At 38.5% G+C, this 11,812-nt stretch overlaps 1 protein-coding gene across 1 annotated transcript; it reads left to right on the plus strand.

Moving 5' to 3' along the window:
- Positions 1-101: 101 nt before the first annotated feature.
- On the plus strand, positions 102-11,581 carry WNT16 (Wnt family member 16). Its single transcript, XM_029234183.1, has 4 exons — positions 102-522; positions 712-953; positions 2,763-3,049; positions 9,819-11,581. Exons 1-4 carry the CDS (start codon positions 428-430, stop codon positions 10,281-10,283), a joined length of 1,089 nt encoding a protein of 362 aa, XP_029090016.1. The 5' UTR covers positions 102-427; the 3' UTR covers positions 10,284-11,581.
- The last annotated feature ends 231 nt before the right edge of the window (positions 11,582-11,812 follow it).

Genomic DNA, 11,812 nt, shown 5'->3' on the forward strand with positions numbered 1-11,812 from the left:
CAGCCAATGAGAGCCTGAGGACCCGGGATGATGCGATGAGGGGCCGCTGCTGGGCCAATCAGGCTCCAGGCGCGGCCAGGGGGAGGAGATGGGAGGAGAGGCCGGGGGCGATGGAGACAGAGCTACATCAACAGAAGTTTCTCACCTTGGAATGCGAGGGACGCTCCCGCATCTCCGGCACATCTTCAACTCGTCTCGGGAGGAGTGCCCCAAGCTACTTTCCCAACTTCCTCACGCTGCTCCCAGCTCGCGAGGAGAAGGCTGCTGAGAGCCCCTACTACGGCTGGCCTTCTTTTTACGTTGTCTGCAGGGAGAAAGGAGGCGAGGGACAACTTGGTGCTGGGGAACTGACCTCTGTCCTGGTGGGCCTCTGGCTGGGGAGGGTCGAAGAGGAGTGGCTGGGCCTGGGGGACTCCATGCGGGGGCCATGGACAGAGCAGCGCTCCTGGGACTGTCCCGCCTGTGCGCGCTGTGGGCAGCCCTGCTCACGCTGTTCCCCTGCGGAGCCCAAGGAAACTGGATGTGAGTATGGGGGCAGCAGGGGCGCACGGGGTTTGTGGCAAAAGGGATGCCCAGCCTCAGGGAACTTTCAGCTGAGGCTGGAGAGGAGAGGCGGGACCCTAGGGCGGGCGACCTAAATTTCAGGTAAACATCTGGGATTGGGAGGAGAGGAGGGCAGCGGCCAACGCTAGGGGCGGCCGTGTCTTACAGGTGGTTGGGCATCGCCTCCTTTGGGGTTCCGGAGAAGCTGGGCTGCGCCAGCTTGCCGCTGAACAGCCGCCAGAAGGAGCTGTGCAAGAGGAAACCGTACCTGCTGCCGAGCATCTGCGAGGGCGCCCGTCTGGGCATTCAGGAGTGCAGGAGCCAGTTCAGATACGAGAGATGGAACTGCCTGGCGGCCGCCGCCGCCCCGCCTGACACCAGCCCTCTCTTTGGCTACGAGCTGAGCAGCGGTGAGTCCCGGGACGCTCGCAGCTGGCGCGGGACGGAGGGCAGGTCCTCCAATTCTTGTAAATAAAGAGTGCTTGCGTGGTCCCGTCGCTCCCTAAATCCCCAGAGAGGTCCTTTAGTGCAATGAAACTGGGGGCGACTGAAGCCAGACCCGGGTGCAGGTGCTGTCCTGGACGGGGTGACACCCCAGGTCCCGAGCGGGGCGCGTGGAGCTGTAGCTCTTCCCCCTTCCCCGCGGCGCCCGGCCGGAGTTTGGGAAAAGCTGACACTCCACTCCGCCGACCCCTCGGACCCCGTAGCGCCCCCCTACGTGGGTGACCAGCTGGAGAAACATGATGTCGGCTACAGGGAATGCCGCTGCCGCATCTGCTTTGATTTAAAAGCAGCTCCGCTGCGCACCGAGCCCTGGCTAATTGCAGCGAAGCCCCAAGCTGGTTGGCTCCTTACAGAACCGGGAAGACGGAATAATGGCGATTTTAAAGGGACTGTCCCGGGCAGCCCCACGTGAGGCTAGCTCGAGCACTACTTTAGTTCTCCCCTCTATTCCTTTCCTTCTATCTTTTCCCTCCTCTGCGCACAGCCGCGGCGCGGGAAGCTGCAGTAACACAAAGTTCCACTTCCACCGGCCTAGCAGTGACTTGGTAAGGATAAAGGTACAGAGGTATCAGCAGATTCAAAGGATTTCAGGCCCTGGGCGCTGAAAGATTCTTAGTTGTTTTTCACACTCATTTCGGTTCCCCCTCCACCTTTGACCCTTCCCCGCCGGGTCCCTACACTCACCGCCGCCAAAGCATCGCTTTTGCCCCGCTGCGCTTTGGCCGGCACACCCTTCCGAAAGAGCCCTGACTCCCTGCAGAAAAAAAAGAAAAGAAGAGGATGTGTTCTTCACAGTTGCTGAAATGTAGAGGCATCAGCTGTTGAAAGGGTTTATTGGACAACGACGTGATAACGTTTCTACTCCAATCTAAACATCTCCAAAGGGGGGGAAAATGTCGCCTGCTGAGTCCCTTCTAGTCCATTTTATTACTGTTTTAATGGGACTTTAATTTTCAAAGATTTTAGCTCAAAAACCTATTGCAGGTGTGTGATATCCATATTCAATATTCAATTGTTTTCCATAACAATTTTTTTTTTTGCTGATGACATTTCAATTATCTTTAACTGCCTTTAATACTGTAAGACGATATAATACTGTATATAAGAATATTTATATCATATTTAACTTTCATATTAATATTGTTTTTCAGGATATCCTTAAAAAATCAGTCTTTGATGTGAAATGAAACTGCAACATTTATCTCCTAATTGCTTTGGTCTTTGTTTAATTTTAATTTGCATTCTGACGTGTATTTTTTACACAACAAAAGTCATACCAAATTTTTCAGCTTGTGTTTTCTGATAACACATTTTAAATTTGACGAGAAGGGTAAGCAGGACTCCTTTGGGCATTGTATCACTATTTACGTATCCATACGAGGGATTTTAAATTCAACGTGTATTTATAGAATTTTTATTGTCCGTTAAGTGCTGAGCTGGATGCTGACATATATTTCAAATTTTAAAAATAAACAGATGATATTAAGGTATGGGGACAATTTATGATATACAATATAGGAAAATCATACTGAAAATTCATGTTGCTTTTTTAAAAGCTGAGAACAATATGAAATTGTCCTTGCTTAAATATGTACTCATTAAAGCATCCATTGAAAAGTTGCTTCCCTGATAGGAAGATAAGTAGAAGACTTTGTTATGAACATAAACAGAGAACGGTATGACTCATTCATTTAGCAACTTATGTTTTATTCTAGGCACCAAGGAAACAGCATTTATTTATGCTGTGATGGCTGCAGGCCTGGTGCATTCTGTGACCAGGTCATGCAGTGCAGGCAACATGACCGAGTGTTCCTGTGACACCACGTTGCAGAACGGCGGCTCAGCAAGTGAAGGCTGGCACTGGGGGGGCTGCTCTGATGATGTCCAGTATGGCATGTGGTTCAGCAGAAAGTTCCTAGATTTCCCCATCAGAAACACCACGGGAAAAGAAAGCAAAGTACTGTTAGCAATGAACCTACATAACAATGAAGCTGGAAGGCAGGTATGTATTAGAAAATGGAATCGAAATCCAGTGCCTTTAGGTAAATAACACTAGGATTACACTTCTGGATCAATCTGACCAAATGGTTTAAAAACCAAACGCTTGCAGTCTAAGAATATATATGTGTGTATGTGTGTGTGTGTGTGTGTGTGTGTGTATATGTAAAATTATATGTTTACTATATATGTATAACAGCAAGTATATATATATATATATATATATATATATATATTCTTTCATGAGCCTGTACTGACCATATTGATTTAGTTTAAGTTTCCATCTGATGTGAGTTGAATCTTATTATACAATATATTTGTGATTGTATAGTTCATATACCTAAAACACCAATTATAAAATAACAGAGGTACAAGTGCCTGTTGGGTCATTTTATTCCACCCTCTTAGATGGTTAGTTGCAGAGCCAGAAGAAGACTTACAGTATCTGCCTTTCTAATGGGACTGAATCAAATTTCATTTTTTCAAATTTGAATTTTCATTATATTTTTAAATCTTTATTTTAGTAGGCAATGACATCTAAAGAAGTTATCAGTTCTGTCCTTACTTTCTCTAGCAAAACATTCTTGAATACATTAGAGAATACACAACTCAAGTAATATTTTTCGTAAAACAAAATTTATTTAAGGGAAGTAGTTATGTTATTATAAAGCAATGTAGATTCACTGTAAAAACTGATAAATACAGATAAATTAAAGCAACTATAGATATATTAAATATTTTGATATTTAAAAATATAGATATATTAAAGATCTAGGGAGAGGGAAATTTGAAGAATCACATCTAATTAACCTCTTTTATGAATATTTTAATGCTAAATTTTCTTAAAATGGCATAAATTTGTAGCTTAATTTAACTTTTATGTATTTCCCTTAATGAATATTGACACAATAAGCTTTGAGTTCTACAACATAGTTGAATTACTTGGTAATTCATAGTGACTTTCCAAAAACAGTCAAAACCTCTCTTAGGTATATAGATTTTCTATTTTGTAATAATCTTTTCAGGATGGGAATATCACCACATATCCTATATTACTATAAATATTCAATAACCTGTAAAGGTCCCAAAGTAGTCATTGCAATCTGCCACATTCTCCTGCAATAAGTTAAAATGAGTTGCGGTATCTCTTAGGAATATTTAAAGTATATGCTGCATTTGTTTTACATTTTTGGAAAGTGAATAAATGGAACTCTCTTGGAATAGTTGCAAGTTTCAGCCAGTTTTCTTTACTTAACCACTTTGGTTTAAAATACAAAAACCGAAAACTCAATAAATATATCATCATAACACTTCAAATTCAAATTTGACTATTCAGTTCTATTTGAATATTGATTCAAAATGGAAGATTCGAAAATAGGAAAGTCAGTAAATAGCTATGTAAGCTTTTTATTGTTTTGTTTTGAAATTTTAAGTTAATTTATCTCACTAAAGTAACTCCTGCTAACACCACAGTTATGCACAGGTCTCTTCTTGATAAAGTTTTACATTAAAAAAAAATTAAATGAATGAGTTTTTGCTTCAATTTAAATAATATCCAATAAAGGAATTTTTTTATCTCTAACATATTAATATAAAAGGTTAAAGGTAATTAACATTTGTTCTTTAAAACTCTAAACTAGAGAAAAACATCAAGTCAAATTCATACATTTTAAAAACAAGAAAACAATTGAATGAATATTTAGTATCACCTTAGACCTTAAATCTTCTTTAGTCATTCTTTAAATAATTTGGTAGAGACTAAAAAAATTTAATCAGAAAACAGAACTTCAAACTCATGTTATAATTCATTCTTTTGAATAAAGTTATCTCCAGACTTATGAAAAGTCCTAAAGTATTCTAAAATGTATTTTTATTAGCAATATTAGACAGCTGTTTAGTTTTATTCCATCTTATGTGGCTTTTTTTTCGAATTAGGTAGCAATATTTGCCTCTATAACTATTAACTTTGATCTATTTATATTCTGATTTTTAAAAAAAAAACATACAATTATTCAGCATCAATTTTAATCCACTGTTTGTTGGCAATAAAACAATGTCCTCACTTTACTGAGGTTTTCCCTATTATTCTAATTATGCCCAAAAAATTCAGCCTTTAGGTATATACACATTTTGTGTAAATTTCAGTTTTCTCTACTGCATCTTTTTTTTTTCCACATTGGTCTAGATGGAATCTTTAAATATTACAAAATATTACCTGGATATTTTGAGGGCACTACACTGATGTTTTTGTTGGTCTTTTCTCATGAACTATTACAATTCAAAACATTTTAATATTTTTCTTTCCATTGGTGGTCAAAAAAAAAACAAGAAAAAAGCCAACACCACCACCAGCACCAGAACAACAACAAAAATCGACCAGGTTTCCAAGATATTACCTAACGTGGAAGAACAAAAAACTACATTTTCAATATTGGCAATTAGGAGTTTAATCTAATAGGTATATCCTTCTGAGTAAGGTTCAAGGTCTGCATTCAACTGAGTTGATTTTCCTCATCTCAAAATTCCAAACTCAAAACGTAGGAAAGCGTTCAGAGAAGTGTGGGTACTGGTGCTTAGTAGTGCTGTGAGCAGAATAGATGATTTTCTAACCGCTGACCTTAAATACTCTAATTCCCACTTGGTTTCTGACACCATTCCTAAAGTTATGACTCCAAGAATAATGTTGCCGAATGGTGATTGTCTAACAGAACGATGTGATGTCTTCCAGGGGCAGAACTTCTGAGAATAATGTGACTTGGAATATTTATGGGTATTTCTTTTGGTGTGCTTAAAATATTTCCATTCTTCCCATGTCCACCTCATAAACTTTTAAGTTTCCCTACCCCATGATTTGTTTTATGATGAGTAACTCAAAAAAGTGGCATGGGCCCCACCCCCAAATTTCATTAACCTGTTTCAAGAATATTTACAAGTACTTGAACAACACACAAGTGTTTTGCTTTTCAGCAGGTTCATATATATTTTTGGACTGAAAGGGACAGAATGGGTCAGAGAAATAGGAATACTACAATTAACCATCCAATTTATGTCACCGTTTTCATAAAAACTTAAACAGATCATCTGATAGTCGACAAATGAAATGTCACAAAATGTTCCATAACAGTTGTTTTTTTTTTTTTTTTTTAGTCATTTCTGTAAAGCTTGGATAAAGCAACCTACCGAAAAACAATCACCTCCGGCTGTGTTACCTGAGTCAAAACTAACTCCTTAGACCACTTCTCAAACAGTTTCTAGTTTTACATTAAGTGTTAATGATACATCTTTCCTACTTCACTTCATCAGAAATTTATCAAACCAAAACTTAACATAGGGAGCCCAGTAGATTAAATGCTATGCTCCCAATTGCTCTCCCATAGTTTAAAAATATTCCACCAAAATGTGCACATCTGTTTGCAATAGTTAACAAAACATTCCTCTGTTAATATCGTTATAAACCTTAACAACTCAGCGAAGTAGAGAAAGGAATTTTCTCATAACCACACACAACTCATTCGCTTGCTATTCTCTTACTTCTCCTGTTAGAAAATCACTATGCTATCACTGCATCTCAGAATGGCTATTTGATATCAATTAAGAATCCTAGCTGAAAAGCTCCAGAATATATATTTTTGGAGTGTTCATGCAATTTTCTTAAATATATTTGTACTTTCCACTTTCATTTTTCTCTGTTCTATCAAAATTATCCTGCTGCATATAAAGACTTTATATCATATATTACCATCTATCCTTATGGAAGACAAGTGTCTCAACGAGGCTATTTATTTTTCTGTCAAATTGGAATAATAAGCAAGTACATGTTCATGAACTACCTACTATATGCAAGGCATTTCTTCCTATAAAACTAAATCAAGTAAAATAATTTATGAAAATTTAACTCTGAGAGTAAAATTCTGTGTGTGTGTGTGTGTGTGTGTGTGTGTGTGTGTGTGTGTGTACATGTTATCTGCCCTTGAACTCTGCATTTCATCACATTCTCCTAGTGGTGGTTGCATCGCTTTATTTTATCCCTATTTGTCCAAGTTTCTTCCTTGGAGTCTTACAAGGGTATAATCATTTAAATTGCATGTCAAGTTCTCTGTCTTTCTATCCTAGAATATCAATATGAATAGTATTCACATATATAATAAAAATACTATTTCTTTTCTTATACTTATCGTTAAAGACAAAAATGTAATGGAATTGAAAGGTAATAGAATTAAATTCCTTAAAAATACCTCTAGAAAGTTTAGTTAACTCCACGTATTTAAAAGTTTCTAGTTTTCTATGGCAGGAAACTCTCCCCAAAATTCGGCTACAAATTCAGCAGGTGGTATCCCTGGATTCAAGATCAGTCTTCCCTCTTATCCTTCACACCTGGGCAGTATTGTGTCACTCTTGTGTCCTAACACTGTTGTGGGCTGAGGAATTGGAGGAAAACCCAGCCAGATCAGGGTCTCCCAATATCACTGACTTCCTGGCAGTGACTCTCTTGTTGAAGAAAGTGGTCTTTATTACTTCCTCTTGATTCAGATTACCAACAGAGGATGAGTTAAAACTGTTCAAGGGAGCTAGACTAACCATTCAATGAGTATTTGGTGAGCGTCTATTCTGTCCTCCATGCTTTGCAAATTGGCGACACCATAGGTAATGTCTGAACTGGTTAATAAAAGGAAAAGGCAGCTCCTCAGTCAAGAATCTGAGCGAGAAGCAGCTCTAAATCACTAAGTGATGACTGTAACGAGCATTGATCAGGTTTAAACACATAAACTTACATTCTTAGATTTTTGGCTTTCTTTGGACAATTTGTTTTGCTGTTACCTGGCATTGATTGAGCTCTCTTTTTCTCATATCCTTTGGGCACTTAAAATCTGAACAAAAGTAGGCAGATTGCATTAATTTGAACATTTATTTGCCTGGAGACTTTTTAAAAATTGAAGGCTTTGTGAATATCAAATGCCATAAATTTAACCAAATAAGCTTGTGTGCCAAATTGTTCTCAATTGAAAGGTAAATTTTACCTGAGATAATAAGAAATAGACATATCTACTCGCTTCTTAGTTTCATGAGTTCAAAACAAGCACATGTGTCGTATCCTATAAAAGACAGTGTTTAAATGTTGTTCGGTTTATTATTTTAAACACTAATAAAAAGTATTGAATATTACACAAATCAATACCATATGCTCTCATTCAAGGCTGCAAATATAACAAATTGTTTGAAATACTCTGTCTCATTAGATAGTTCAGAAACTTTAATTTGTTAGGAAATGTAACATTCCACAAACATGTCAGTGTCAACTGTGGTACAAAATAACAAAGTAGAAACCCCTGTCATTTTATAGTTTTGATAAGAACTGTAAGTGGAATTTAAGCGGTGGGGTTTTTCCTTTATTTGGCGAGATTACACACATAATTTCCAAGTTATCGAACGGCTAGACCCATTTTTTATTTTACCCAGCCTGTTGACAGAATGTCAACTCTCCAGTTAGTCCTGACGATTTATTAATCTGCTCTGCCATCCTCTGGGGATTGAAGGAAGTTATGCTGACTGGCCGGTATGTAAGAAATTAGAACTATAAACTTTTATTTTAGGAATCTCTGTATTGTTTTTGCACGCTTAGCCCCATTTGAAATTTTATCTCAACTCTTACCGTACCTTCTTCGTCAGGGACAGGGGACATTTATTTTGACCTTAATGTGTGTCAGGCAATGGACTCTAACCCATGTATGTCATTTCATTGAATTCCTCCATCTGAACAGAATAACTCAGCACTTGGAATTGAAAAATCATATAAATATTATACCTTTTCTATGTTAGGAGGGTGCTACTGATACATCAAGAATAGGACATATGTTTTGAATTAATTTTCCAGAAGAGGGGAAGAATTGGCTGGGAGCCACTGCACTCTCCAACCCCTTCTTTTGACCAACTTAAGTTGATTAGTCAGGATTTCTCATGTGTTCTGTGACCAGGGGATAGCATATCCCCCCAAACCCCTGTGAATATAACTGACTTTTGCAGTGATCAAACCTGAGAACTGTCAGTTCAGTAGCTCTCATCCTTGGATGCCCTTGGAATCATCTGAGCAGCTTTGTAGAAGTCATTGCCTGGACCCCACCTTGACAAATTAAATAAGAATCTCAGGGGTTATTTGTAAAGTTCCACAGCTGTTTCTGTGTGCATACAAGTCACCTGAGGATCTTATTAAAATGCAGATTTTGATTCCACAGGTTTGGTGAGGGACCTGAGAGTCTGTATTTCTCACAAGTGATGCTGGCGCTATTGGTCCATGAACCACACTCTGAGTAGCAAGGTGCTAAAATGAACGGTATCAGGAACATAGAGGCACTAATGAACATCCTCTCACACCCAAAATTAAATGAGAGATTAGAAATAAACGTACCTTCCCTTTGTTATCTCAGCTAATCTCTGTTAACATTTATTAGCTTGGTCTGCAGCTTTAAATTAGACTCAGAAAGGTTTGTTCTGTAGAGTGAAGAGAAGGACAAAACATTTGAATTCTAAGCGATCTAAAAGATCCTTTACGTGCAAAATCATCCTTATTTTTAAAAATTATTATTATTTTTCTATTATTTAATTGAAGTATTTTAAAAACTATTATTATTTTATTTAATTTTAATTGAAGTATATAACCATCGTTTTTATACAGGAGTAAACAGATCCAGAAAGTTAAGTGATTAGGCTGGTAGTGCTTCTGTTGTTGAGTAAAACACTTCATGAACGATGTTTCACTCAATTCCTGTTGGTTTCAGGCTGTCGCCAAGTTGATGTCATTAGACTGCCGGTGTCACGGAGTTTCCGGCTCCTGTGCTGTGAAAACATGCTGGAAAACCATGTCTTCTTTTGAAAAGATTGGCCGTCTGTTGAAGGATAAATATGAAAACAGTGTCCAAATCTCAGACAAAATAAAGAGGAAAATGCACAGGAGAGAGAAAGATCAGAGGAAAATACCGATCCACAAGGATGATCTGCTCTACGTTAATAAGTCTCCCAATTACTGTGTAGAGGACAAGAAACTCGGGATCCCCGGGACCCAAGGCAGAGAGTGCAACCGCACGTCAGAGGGCGCAGACGGCTGCAACCTCCTCTGCTGCGGCAGGGGCTACAACACCCACGTGGTCAGGCACGTGGAGCGATGCGAGTGCAAGTTTATCTGGTGCTGCTACGTCCGCTGCAGGAGGTGTGAAAGCATGACTGATGTCCACACTTGCAAGTAACCACTCTAGCCTTGGGCAAGAGTCCCCAGTGACAGACGTACAACGGGAGTGGCTCCCACTGTGCTGGGCTGGGGAGCCTGACACCTGCCTCCTCAGAATTCCCAGATCCTCGAGGCTCTCTCAGAAGTCCCTTTACCTGATCGATGTCAATGTCACACACTAGGCATGTAGATTTCTTGGGATTCTAAAACTGAAAAAGTCTGAGTTCATATGTTGGTGGTTTAGGGAACAGATATTGAGGGCAAGGAAGATAAACTGTCTCGTAAGCAAGAAAGAACAGGAAAGAGCCTTCATGCCGAGAGAACTGGTCCATACTCAGGATAAGATCCTTGACTATGGAACTCGGTTATGGAACTCAATAGTCGTGGGTGAATATTAGTCATTTAAAAAAGACATCTATTAGAGCAGCAAGGAGCAGTAAACATGAATCTCGTTCTCTGAGTATTTTTTATGAAGAAATCATACTAAGTGTTGGTGCATAGAAACAGAAGGTGTTGGGACAGGTTAACAGAAGTGGTGGGTGCCTACTTAACACTTTCATTCATTTCAGAAGAAAGAATCTTCATAAGTGATATAACACCCCCTAAAACATGTTTGTTAGCGATATTTCGTGACAAAACAAAAGATGTAAGAAGCAAAATGTAAAAAGCAAAATGTATGATTTGGAGTTTAAGTGACTTTTAACCAGGAGAATTGATCTAGAAGAGTATCAGTGAGGTATATAGCAACCTTTATCTTTGGCTTCACACTTTCATTATAGACCAGCTTCCACTATTAAAAACTCAGCTCTGAAATACTGGAGGAAGGGATCCTGAAAGCATGTGGGAAAATCAGAGGTAGAAATATAAAGGGCTCTCGTACATTGTAAGGAAAAGCACCCTTTAAATGTGTAAAGACAGTATTTTGTACAGTATTTTGTTAAATTTTTTATATTTTGTAAATAATGTTTTTAAGTTATATGATATATATTGAAACTTAAGATATTTTTTGCCAAAGCCCAAGAGCTAAGGCAATAAAATTATCTCAGAAATAATATTAGCTTCTGTTTCCTTTCATACTATTAACTTTGACATTTTTTCATACATTGAAAAATAAGTTCATTGAGCAGTTAGTTACATGGATGTGTATTTCCTGCCGAAATGGCAGCTTTATATGTTGTAAATTAAAATATGCGGCAATATATTGACAATTGTGCTATTTCAGCAGTCAGATTAGTTGAATTCTGTTCTCAATTAGTTATGTTTAACTTGTAAGGTTATTATAATAAATTACACAGTAAAAGTCTTAACTGGAAAAAAGAATCTAAATCAGAATAATGATCAATTTGTGGATTTGACATCCTGGATATTTATTATGTTGTGTGAAATGCTGCACTTCCATGTGAATTTTGAGTGGTCTTGTTTTAGTATTCATGCATGTATATTCATGATATTTTACAAGGTTCCTGGTGAAAATTACAGGGCTGTATTTAAGGTGGTATCTTAATGTAAATGCTATGTTTTTTATGAATTGTTAAATATTTCAGTATC

The sequence above is a fragment of the Monodon monoceros genome, unplaced genomic scaffold, assembly GCF_005190385.1.
Source record: "Monodon monoceros isolate NGI ecotype Baffin Bay Population unplaced genomic scaffold, NGI_Narwhal_1 Super_Scaffold_2, whole genome shotgun sequence".
Taxonomy (NCBI): Eukaryota; Metazoa; Chordata; class Mammalia; order Artiodactyla; family Monodontidae; genus Monodon; species Monodon monoceros.